Source organism: Erpetoichthys calabaricus, chromosome 5 (assembly GCF_900747795.2).
Source record: "Erpetoichthys calabaricus chromosome 5, fErpCal1.3, whole genome shotgun sequence".
Classification (NCBI taxonomy): Eukaryota; Metazoa; Chordata; class Cladistia; order Polypteriformes; family Polypteridae; genus Erpetoichthys; species Erpetoichthys calabaricus.
This window is the reverse complement of record NC_041398.2, coordinates 231,338,516-231,350,682: the sequence shown is the minus strand read 5'-3', so window position 1 is coordinate 231,350,682 and position 12,167 is coordinate 231,338,516. Positions and strand designations below refer to the sequence as shown.

At 40.7% G+C, this 12,167-nt stretch overlaps 1 protein-coding gene across 2 annotated transcripts in view; it reads right to left on the bottom strand.

Moving 5' to 3' along the window:
- fstl5 (follistatin-like 5) overlaps positions 1-12,167 on the bottom strand; it is a 1,175,110-nt gene that overhangs the window by 170,972 nt on the left and 991,971 nt on the right. For both annotated transcript variants that reach the window (XM_028802632.2, XM_028802633.2), the window contains exon 8: positions 2,480-2,600. In XM_028802632.2, the coding sequence (XP_028658465.2) occupies positions 2,480-2,600 (121 nt within the window). The remainder of the gene's footprint in view (positions 1-2,479; positions 2,601-12,167) is intronic.

Genomic DNA, 12,167 nt, shown 5'->3' with positions numbered 1-12,167 from the left:
TAGATGAAGTGCACCTTTGGATGGACAGATTAATTATGAAAATATGGAATAAATCAGTTTAGCCACACACTATACTATGTAATGGTGAAAAAATGACATTTTCTGTGATGAGCAAATTATAGTTAAACTTTCTAAAGCTGCCGTTACTTGTGCAGTAAGGCATTGTCGCACACAACTTCCGCTAAGTAATTTTTGCCCAGTGAGGTTGAGGTAGAATAATGCCTGATCAGGTCACCCTTAAAAAGGTCTTTTTTCAAATCTTTGGTTACATCCAGATAATGTCGATGCTAATTTGGCTTTCCTTGCACACTAAGGTGGCTACAGTGGTTCAAGCCCCTGCCACTTACCCCTCATTGGGCCAAATGCCCTATTCTACCATTAGGACCTTGTTGACTGCTCCTGGGCAAAAGTAGGTACCTCCTTTTAGTTGTAAATACAAATTTGTTTGCTTAATTCAGACCAGGGTCGCAGGGTTTTGCCGGTTTAGGTTTGGTTCTAGAGCCTATCCTAGCTACCATAGGGTGCCAGGCAGGAACAAACCCTGGATATGGAGATAGTCCATTCCAGGGTGAACACAAACTCACCTAACACACACTAAGACCAATCAATCACCAGTTCACCTAACTGGCATGTCTTTGGACCGAGAAGACCCAGGACGCGAACTTGGGGGGAATATACGCACAGGATTCCAATTTGTGAAATCTAAAGTGTCGTCGATCAGCCATACATATATATACTGTAAAAGATGTTAACATGTTTGTATACTGCATTGTCATAGAAAACAGAACATCAATGAACTGGGCCACCTTCGGTGAGCAAGGGGTGGGCTAAAGTCAGTCATCGAAGTGTTGAGTACAACTGCAGCAGAGCCTGTAGCAAGAAGATTATTTGTGCCAATTTCACAAGTGTATGACATTCAGCTGAGAGAGAGAGAAAGAGAGAAACAGCCAGGGAGATTGACAAATGACAGGTTAGGGACACGGGCAGAAGACATATGAAGGACACAAAGCAGGTTGTCCCAATGCTTCTCTCCGGCCTAAATATGCAGAGTTATGCATTATATTTCTGCAAATGAATATTACCTGTTAAAGCAAGTTAAATACATCTCTTCTTGTATCATATTTCTCTCTCTTGTAATTCTTTTCCGCCTGGGTACAAAAGATATGGTATTTGGGTTCTAGTCAACTGTGTATCAAGAAACGCATTCAAGGGAGAAAGAACACTCTCTGCTGGATACAGAGCCAAAAAAATTGAGAAAGAACTCTTCATATCTGGTCACTGTCGAAGTATGAAAGTTTCATTAAATGAACTCAAACACTGGACACTGTAGTACAAGGAAAAAGTTCTTTATTAGATAAACCCTGTGGTCCCTGTGGTTTTTTTAATAGGAGGATCATATTATGGTGAAAATCATGCTGGGAACCAAAAATAAAAGCTTTTGTTGGGGATGTGATGGGAAAGACAATGATGACTTTCTTTATTTTTTCAAATGTGGCAAAGTATTTTTTAAAATAATCATATATATAATTTCATGTGTGGCCATTATTCAATGGTTATTTAATTTTACTTTGGAAAACTGTTGTATAATTCATATAACCAATGCCTAGGCACCATTTTAATAGCTTCTAGATAATAGCCTTTAAAGAGTTGCTTTTTTGCTAAGACATATTAATAATTTTGGAAATATGTACATAGTTTTAAAATCAAAATCAACACACTGACATATGACTATGCCTTTTCTGGTTAATATGTATTGTGGTGGACGGCCGGTATGCCCTGAGTATGGAAGGACCGGGGGAAAGAGTACTTTTAAGACCATTTCTCCCCCAGCCCAACACAGGAAAGCCCCCTTGGTTTCCAGCGGGGCCACTCATCGTAGGCATGGAAGCTCAACCCTGTTGAGGCCCATGGCCACCGCTAGGGGGCACATGGACATTTACAGGGCCCTATTTGACAGCACTTCCGTCACACCCAGAAACGCTAACGGAAGAAGCTCATTGGACACCTGGAGTCCTTCCGGGTGCCCTATAAAAAGAACCAGTCACCACCACTCACTGGCCAGTGTCGGGAGGAAGAGGACAAACACTGAGGAGGAGTGCAGGCGGAAGGGCAGACGGCAAAAAGGGACTGTGTTGTGCTTTGCCCTGTGAGCATTGTATGCTGGACTGTAAATAATCTGTGTGCTGTGTGGACTAAAACCTGTGTCCTGACTGTCTGTGTTGGGGTTAGGGTGGCTGTATGTGTCTGGGCAACACAGTATTTAATACTTATGTTGTAAGAATAATAGAATCAGAGCGTATTGGTAGACTATTAAATAAATAATATTCACAAAAACAAGATATTCTTAAACAGATTTGGACAATAAAATGAATTCTGCAGTTTGCTGTTTATATGTTGGCATTAAAAGTCTGTTTTTGGAGAGAAAGTAAGGCTTATGGCTCCCATGTGTAATTTACTTAATTACTGTGTTGCTTCTTACCATTCACCTGAAGAATGTGCGTCTGGTACAGCTTCTCATAGCCATCTGCATGACAGCTGTAGTTACCCATGTGGGTCGTTGTAACCTTGGTGATGTAGAGAGACCCATCATCTCCAAAATCCTAAGGGAAAGGAAAAGGACACATTTCTATCATTGTTATTATAATAACTAGCAATTAAAATGTTTTAAAGAAAAAAGTGAGAGAAGTGTTTTAATGATGCTAAACAGTGACTTTATCCTTTATAGCATATTAGATAGCTCTTGGCATTAATGATTACTGCATTCTATAACTGGATGATGTTCATTTTTAACCACTGTAGGATATAATTTTAAATCTTTATTGCTCTCTTAATATGAATTTGCTTGCAATTATAAACCAAATACTGGTGTTCAACTCCTTAATTTTACTGAAAAGGTGACATTATAACACATGAACATTGTAAAGGAGTTACATTTTTATAATCTCCGTAGCTTTACTTAAAGTGAATCACTTAATGTGTGAAAAATTCTTTAGAAGCATATACTGTAGATGATCAGCTCAAATTACTAAAAAATACAGTGGATTCAGAAAGTAGTGTAACGTCATGGCCAGGTTGAAGGCCCTTGGGAGTGACTGTTGGACTCGATTGAATGAGGGTGGAGTACAGCTCGGAGGACTGACAGTGGGAGTATGATTGACACTGATAGGGGTTGGGACCCGGAATGGAGGGGACGGAGGCAAAGTATTTTATTGGGGGTGGTCTTGAAGGAGAAGGTTCATGAAGAAAGGTGTTGTTGCTTTACAACGTCAGCGTTTTTTCTCTGTTTTTTGGTAATGAATAACTGTGTCTCTCAGGGCCAGAACAATGAGAGGGTTATAGGCAAGTGTAAATAATTCAAGATCAAAGACGTACTTTTTGTTTTTTGCTGCTACAATCCTGTTTTTTTTTTTGTTGTTCCAGTAAACTGTTCTCGGATCCTGACTTCATCCTTCTGTGTTTCCTCCTTTTCGAACCTGACGTGGAAGTCGCTACAGTATTCAGACCTCTTTACTTTCTGCACACTTTATTGAGTTGTAGATTTAACTTTAAATGGATACATTTGCCATTTTTGCCTATCAGTCTACATTCAATAACCCATAATGATGAGATGAAAACATGTTTTCAAGAAGATTTGCAAATGTATTAAAAATCAAATACTGAAATATCTCATTTATGCAAATATTCAGACCGTTTTCTGTGGTGCTCCAGATTGTGCTTAAGTGCATCCTGTTTGCTTTAATTCTTCTTGAGATGTATCAAGAATAATAATAATACATTTTATTTATATAGTGCCTTTCCCAACTTGATTGGAGTCCACCTGTAGCAAATGGATTTGATTGGACATTACTTAGAAAGGCTCTCTTGTACCTGTATATATAAGGTCCCACAATTCACATTGTATTTCAGGGCAAAATCCAAGCTATGAAGTCCAAGGAGCTCGCTGTAAACCTCTGTGATCAAACTGTGGTGAAAGATAGACTAGGACAAAAGGATCAAATCAATTCTAAAGCTTTGAGTGTTCCCAGGAGCACATTGGCTTCAATAATTGTGGAGTGGAAGAAGTTTGGAAACTCTTTGTAGAGTTGGCCATCCTGCCAAACTGAGTTGACCAAGAACCTAATAGTCACTCTAACAGAGCTTCAGAAGTCCTCTGCTTGGATGGGAGAACCTGCTGAAAGGACAACCATCTCAGCAGCAGTCCATCAATCACGCTTTGATGGTAGAGTAGCTAGACGGAAGCCACTCTTGAGTAAATGTTTCCCGGATAGCATTTAAAGGATGCTGAGAGTGTGAGGGAGAAGATTCTCATGTTTGCTGGGACATTGTACTCTTTGGGCAAACCTCCAAGCACTATGACTAGCAAAGACAAGGTACTGCTTATCATCACCTGCCTAATGACATCCCTATGGTGAAGCATGGTGGTGACAGCATCATGTTATGGAGGTACTACTCATCACTAGGGACAGGGAGACTAGTGAGAACTGAAAAAAGGATGAATTCAGTTGGGGAGGAGGACATATGTGGGGGACTACGCAAAAAAGAATATAAGCGTGGGAATAAAAGAATCTAATGTACTCCAAGTAGTAATAGTAGTACTGTCATGTTTACAGAGTACAGTGAAATTCTTACTTGCATATCTGACCAACATGCAACACGTCACCTCACTTCTGCACCACGATAAACAAAAATGAATTAACTTCCTAAACTGATATTTGGAATCTCACTGACTGGCATTGCACCCAACCCTCATCGTTACCCCCAGGCTTGACTCCATAAGTGGGTCCTGGTATTCCTGCTCCTGGTATCATGAGAGTCATAAAGACTGGCCTGTACCTCTCAATCAATTTGCCACAGGCAAGGGAATTGGGGGCACACCTTACCAGACATCATTAAGGCACACAAGTGTCCCCACCACACCAAGATGACAATATTGCAGTCCTTGGAGGGGTTGTAATATAACATAACTTTAAATGTAAGGCAGAAACCAGCCGTGGGGTGGGCACCAGTCCATCACTGAATCCTCACTAAGTTAATGTTATTTGAAAAATATATAAAAAAAAAAAATTAGATTGAACACATCCATACATTAAATCAATAACATTGAGAAATTAGGGCACCGAGTGCCAGCAACATTATAGAAACACCTTAAAGAGGCTGAAAGATATTTCAGCACTGGGCAGTTGAGCGCATTCTTTAAAGGTCAGACATTGCATGTCACAAATTGTGACAAAGGTCTTTTGCAAAGCCCTGACATTTACAGTAATACCAATGCATTTTCAGGAATGTTGTGACATGTATCAGCTGCTCAAAATGCAAAGAACATTGTGCGTTTGGAGGAAAGGAAATGTTTAAATCGACATTTAAAGGACACATTATTTTGACAAAAAAAGAAATAGGATCGTGATGAACCAAAATGGACTGCTGTCTCAACTGACAGTTCTACAGATGTGGGTTTGCATGTCAGCCCACTTACTGTCTAGCTGTATGCCTTACAGTAGAGCTGTTCCGTGTTTGGAGAAAATTCCTAAAATCTTGTTTTCACTTTGTCATTCTGGGGTATTGAGTCTTGTGTGATGTGGGGAAAAAATTCATTCAAATGATTTTATCATAACATAACATAATATCTGCGGTGGGCTGGCGCCCTGCCCAGGGTTTGTTTCCTGCCTTGCACCCTGTGTTGGCTGGGATTGGCTCCAGCAGACCCCCGTGACCCTGTAGTTAGGATATAGCGTGTTGGATAATGGATGGATGGATGGATAACATAATATGAAAAACATGAAATGGTCTGAATACATTTGGAATGCAGTGTATATCTGAATTTTTATTTGCCTCTTCTGAAGTGGATTGTGTTTGGGATGTGTTCTATCGCATTACATTTTGTGGTCAATTTTCTTAGGAGCACTCCTTAATGGAGAGTATAGAGACATACAGACATAATGTAGTGGACATAATACCTTTTACTCACACAAATGCTCATTAATTAAAAATTATATAATAGTCAAAAAATTCAACAAAAATACACAGCTACAAAAAACAGCAGAGATAACTCATTACTGTCGAAAGCGACATTAACATTTATGTATACAGTACAACAACATGTTTACAGAATAGAAAGCTCTATTGCCATTGAACAACAATACAACAAAATTGTAGGAGCAGTTTCCCAATGGTGCTAACAAATAAAACAGATGCTAAAAAGAATGAAGAATAAAATAAAACATATACACTGTGTATATGTTACGGCCAAAACCCGAAATTGGTCAAAGCAGGAAATGTCCGGCCAAATCGGGAAATGGCCAATGTCGCTGTAAATTGACCGGCCAATGTCAGATCTTTACCTCGATTTCGGGATTTGGCCAGCCAGTTTGCGAAATGGCATGGGGCGATCGGCCAAAGTCGGAAGGAAAAAGGCATGAGCAGCGATTTGTTGCGCACTTAGTAGTGCAATTGCGTTGAGTGTAGCCTTGGCGGCTCTTGTTCAGAAAGCGGACACCACTTGGTTGTTTCACAATAATTAAGATTAGGTATATAAGTAGGTTTCACATTTCTGTTATCATTTTAGCCCTACAATAGTGACTTAACGTCAGGGACCTATTTTATTGACCTTAAGGTTAGTGTTTGGGCGAGGGGAAGGCGGTCTCAAGTGGCGTCCGCTTTGCTGAACAAGACCCGCCTTGAGCAGTTTCTCGTGCAGAATGGAAAACTCACTTCTGAATCTCCATCCATCCATCCATCCATTTTCCAACCCGCTGAATCCGAACACAGGGTCACGGGGGTCTGCTGGAGCCAATCCCAGCCAACACAGGGCACAAGGCAGGAACCAATCCCGGGCAGGGTGCCAACCCACCGCAGGGACACACACAAACACAGCCACACACCAAGCACACACTAGGGCCAATTTAGAATCGCCAATCCACCTAACCTGCATGTCTTTGGACTGTGGGAGGAAACCGGAGCGCCCGGAGGAAACCCACGCAGACACGGGGAGAACATGCAAACTCCACGCAGGGAGGACCCGGGAAGCGAACCCAGGTCTCTCAACTGCGAGGCAGCAGCGCTACCCACTGCGCCACCGTGCCGCCCTCACTTCTGAATCTGCATCTGAAAATTTTTAAGCATCTTCGCACCTTGAGCGGACAGTCTTACATCAGCACATCGGATTTTGACCAGGGAGTTCTCGCCACTTCGCGAAATGGCTGGCCAAAGTAGCATATATGCTGGTCATTTCTAGTACTTCGGACTTTGGCCACACCTCGCGGCCAATATGCGAAATGGCCGGTCAATTCGAGAACTGGCTGAACTCCGGGTTTTGGCAGTAACATATATACAGTTAGGTCCATAAATATTTGGACAGAGACAACTTTTTTTCTAATTTTGGTTCTGTACATTACCACAATGAATTTTAAATTAAACATCTCAGATGCAGTTGAAGTGCAGACTTTCAGCTTTAATTCAGTGGGGTGAACAAAACGATTGCATAAAAATGTGAGGCAACTAAAGCATTTTTTTAACACAATCCCTTCATTTCAGGGGCTCAAAAGTAACTGGACAGTTGACTCAAAGGCTATTTCATGGGCAGGTGTGGGCAAGTCCGTCGTTATGTCATTATCAATTAAGCAGATAAAAGGCCTGGAGTTGATTTGAGGTGTGGTGCTTGCATGTGGAAGATTTTGCTGTGAACAGACAACATGCGGTCAAAGGAGCTCTCCATGCAGGTGAAAGAAGCCATCCTTAAGCTGTGAAAACAGAAAAAACCCATCCGAGAAATTGCTACAATGTTACGAGTGGCAAAATCTACAGTTTGGTACATCCTGAGAAAGAAAGCAAGCACTGGTGAACTCAGCAGCGCAAAAAGACCTAGACGTCCACGGAAGACAACAGTGGTGGATGATCGCAGAATCATTTCCATGGTGAAGAGAAACCCCCTTCACAACAGCCAACCAAGTGAACAACACTCTCCAGGGGGTAGGCGTATTGATATCCAAGTCTACCATAAAGAGAAGACTGCATGAAAGTAAATACAGTGGGTGCACTGCAAGGTGCAAGCCACTCATAAGCCTCGAGAACAGAAAGGCTAGATTGGACTTTGCTAAAGAGCATCTAAAAAAGCCAGCACAGTTCTGGAAAAACTTTCTTTGGACAGATGAAACCAAGATCAACCTCTACCAGAATGTTGGCAAGAAAAAAGTATGGAGAAGGTGTGGAACAGCTCATTATCCAAAGCATACCATGTCATCTGTAAAACACAGTGGAGGCAGTGTGATGGCTTGGGCGTGCATGGCTGCCAGTGGCACTGGGACACTAGTGTTTATTGATGATGTGACACAGGACAGAAGCAGCCGAATGAATTCTGAGGTGTTCAGAGACATACTGTCTGCTCAAATCCAGCTAAATGCAGTCAAATTGATTGGGCAGCGTTTCATGATACAGATGGACAATGACCCAAAACATACAGCTAAAGCAACCCAGGAGATTATTAAAGCAAAGAAGTGGAAAATTCTTGAATGGCCAAGTCAGTCACCTGATCTTAACCCAATTGAGCAAGAATTTCACTTGTTGAAGACTAAACTTCAGACAGAAAGGCCCACAAACAAACGGCAACTGAAAGCCGCTGCAGTAAAGGCCTGGCAGAGCATTAAAAAGGAGGAAACCAGCATCTGGTGATGTCCATGAATTCAAGACTTCAGGCTGTCATTGCCAGCAAAGGGTTTTCAACCAAGTATTAGAAATGAACATTTGATTTCCAGTTATTTAATTTGTCCAATTACTTTTGAGCCCCTGAAATGAAGGGATTGTGTTAAAAATTGCTTTAGTTGCCTCACATTTTTATGCAATCGTTTTGTTCACCCCACTGAATTAAAGCTGAAAGTCTGCACTTCAACTGCATCTGAGTTGTTTCATTTAAAATTCATTGTGGTAATGTACAGAACCAAAATTAGAAAGAAGTTGTCTCTGTCCAAATATTTATGGACCTAACTGTATGTATGTTATGTACAAGGGTGAGTCAAAAATTATCCGCACTCCAGTTATATTAAAACTTCTGTTGGCAGCACTGTCTTATCAGCGTTTTCTGTAAGAGGTCCCAGTCCCCCCAGTCATTGCTGTGCAGGTTTGAATGTGTAACGTCAGATCATTTGCAACTGCGGTGGTGAGAAACAACGGCTGTCCTACCTGTGATTTGCACGAAAGAATGGCAACTTGCAGTGATTCAATTTTTGTGCTCTGAGAGTGTACCTGGTTGCCGATATTTATCGAAGACTTTGTGCACAGTATGGAGAAAGTGTTTTGTTGTGAAGGAGTGTGTATGAATGGATAGAGAAGTTCAAGGAAGGTCACACAAGTGTCAGCCATGAAGAAGGAGCCGGATGTTCATCCACATCCACGACTGATGACAATATTGAGCGTGCATATGAAATGATCCTGTTGAAAAGACGAGTGACAATAGATGATGTAGCAAATCATTTGCAAATCAGCCAAGGCTCTGCCTATGTAATAATCTATGACAGACTAGGGTTTTGAAAAGTTTGTGCGAGATGGGTACCAAAACAACTCACAGAAGAACACAAACAGAAGTGTTTGGATATCTGCAAACAAAATTTGGACCAATATTCTAAGGAGGGTGAACGTTTCTTAAATAGAATCATTACTGGTGCCGAGACACGGATTTATCACTATGAGCCTGGGAGTAAATGGCAGAGTATGGAATGGAAACATCCTCAATCGCCGACCAAGAAAAAGTCAGCCATCAGCCGAAAAATTGATGCTTACAGTTTTCTGGGATTCTCAAGGACCAATATTGGAACATTATCAGGAAAACGGTTCAACAATCAACGGTGCTCGTTACAGTGAGATGCACACTGAAGAGCTAAGGCTTAAACTTCGGACAAAACGCAAAGGACTGTTGTCCAAGGGCATTGTGTTCTTGTTCACGTCTGCACACTGCTGACAACACTACCGACACTCTGCAAAAACTTCATTTTGAGGTGCTACAGCATCCTCCCTATACTCCTGATCTCGCCCCATCGGACTGTTACCTGTTTGACCCACTGAAAGAAGCCCTACGAGAACGATGATCCATGTCTGATGAAGAGGTGAAGACAGCGGTGCATTTGTGGCTCGGAGCTCAGCCTAAAACATTTTTTAATGAAGGAATGCGAAAGCTTGTCGACAGATGGACAAAGTGTATTGAAAAGCAGGGAGATTATGTCAAAAGATTATGTATTTGTCTTTTCTGAAAGTTGATTAAAGTAAATTCTACATTCTATTTTTGACTCACCCTCATATACATACATATGTATACTTTATTTTTTTCATAGTTTAGTTCTAGGTACAAATGTGCAGTTTTATTTAGTTCTCTATAGCTTTGTAAGATGCCTTGGATAAAGGCATCTGCTAAACAAATAATAATAATAACAATAATAATAATAATAATAATAATAATAGTGCACACAAAACAAGTATAATATACAAGATTGATATATTAAATTACTAGGGGGCTTTGACCCCTGCTCGTTTCGCTAACCAACCCCTTTCCCCCCCACTAGTGCTACGCGCCATTGTGAAGACGGGGGCTGAACGCACACCAAGGAGATGCGGTCGCTCCTCCGAAACCTCTCTTAAACAGTCATATATTGGGAAACAAGTAACAGTTGGTTTTTCTACCTCCTCTTTGCTCGATCAGCTGCTGGCTTGCTGCTGCTGTCATGCTGTGTGATCTGCATTTCGTGCGGCGCTTCAAATGTTTAAAAGCCTGTACAGCACCTTAAAATTCAATCTCTTTTCTCTGTTCCATTATTTCACCGAGTAATATTTTCAGTTTGTTTGTGCTATTACGATCTTTACTCTCATTTTTTGAGACTTTTGAATTTTCCCACTTCCTTTGTCTCTAACCTGCTCTGCATGTGTATCGCGGGACTTGCTTCCAAAGGTTGTCAGTATGACGTGACTTGTCCATCTCACGGGACGTGAAAGTGTCTCTCTGTCTCTCTTCCAAAGATCACATCTCATCACAGGAAAAAAGATTTTTTTTTTATAATAGAGATATATTCACTCAGTTATTGCCACTCATTTTCAAAACTGCATATATATTTTAATAGATGAATGATGTTAGTGTAAGCGGGTCTAATATGGGGCATTCTTAAGAAATATAATGATTTACCTCATAAGGTAGAAGTACATAATAAACAAGAATAATTGTGTCAGATATTTGAAATATTATATTGTGTAATTCAGTTTAAATGTTTAAAGTCTAAAATGTCTTAGTTAAAATAGAAATGTGTTATTTTCACCCTCTAATGGACATTCTATAGAAGGCTAGATTCCTAGTAAAGGATCAAATATCAAAAATAACATTCTTCATATATAATATGCTACCGTGGATGTTCGTTTGTTGGTCCAGGATTTTAAATCACCTGTTGCTCACAAACCGTTTGACCTATTGACCTGAAATTTGGTACACATATATTACATGAGGTCTACTATCTGCTTTCTGGGTGATGATTGACCTTCCAAGGTTATTCCTTGTTTTATTTTTATTTTATTTTATTGTAGAATCAACTCTTGGCAGTGGCCAGCAGGGCGACCGTGCAGCACAATGCATACAAGCACCGTTCTCATCCCTACACCTTCTCCGTCACTTCCTCTACCTCTTCATATCTTAAATCATCCTTGAGGTAGATTGAAGACTTAAGTGCCAGTTTAAGTGAAAAAATTAAGAAAAACATACTAAGTAATTGCAACACAAACACTGACTTAATCAGTTTAAATGTGAAAAGTTGCCAACGAAAGAAGAGAAGAAGTGGGCCGCTAGGATGCTCAGGAAGCAGCAAGCGCATCAACCTCTGAGCAAATGAATGCTAAACATACAGAGAGAGAGGATGGAAACTAGGAATGCTCAAGTCAAGTGTATTCACTGCACGTTATCGTGCATTGCACAGTTACTGGTATATAAACAATCACTGACCTTGTCTGAAACAATACCCAACACGCTTATGCTTGAAATCTGTCATTTTAGCCTTTTACGAGTAGCTCTCAGAGGGCTTGGACCACCGGTAAAAGAATCAGATATCAAAAATAAGGTCATATTCATGATCATCAACCTCAAAAGAGCATAAAACGACACTCCACCTGCCTAGATAATCCAATCCCCATTTTTCAAAGTTTTGTGT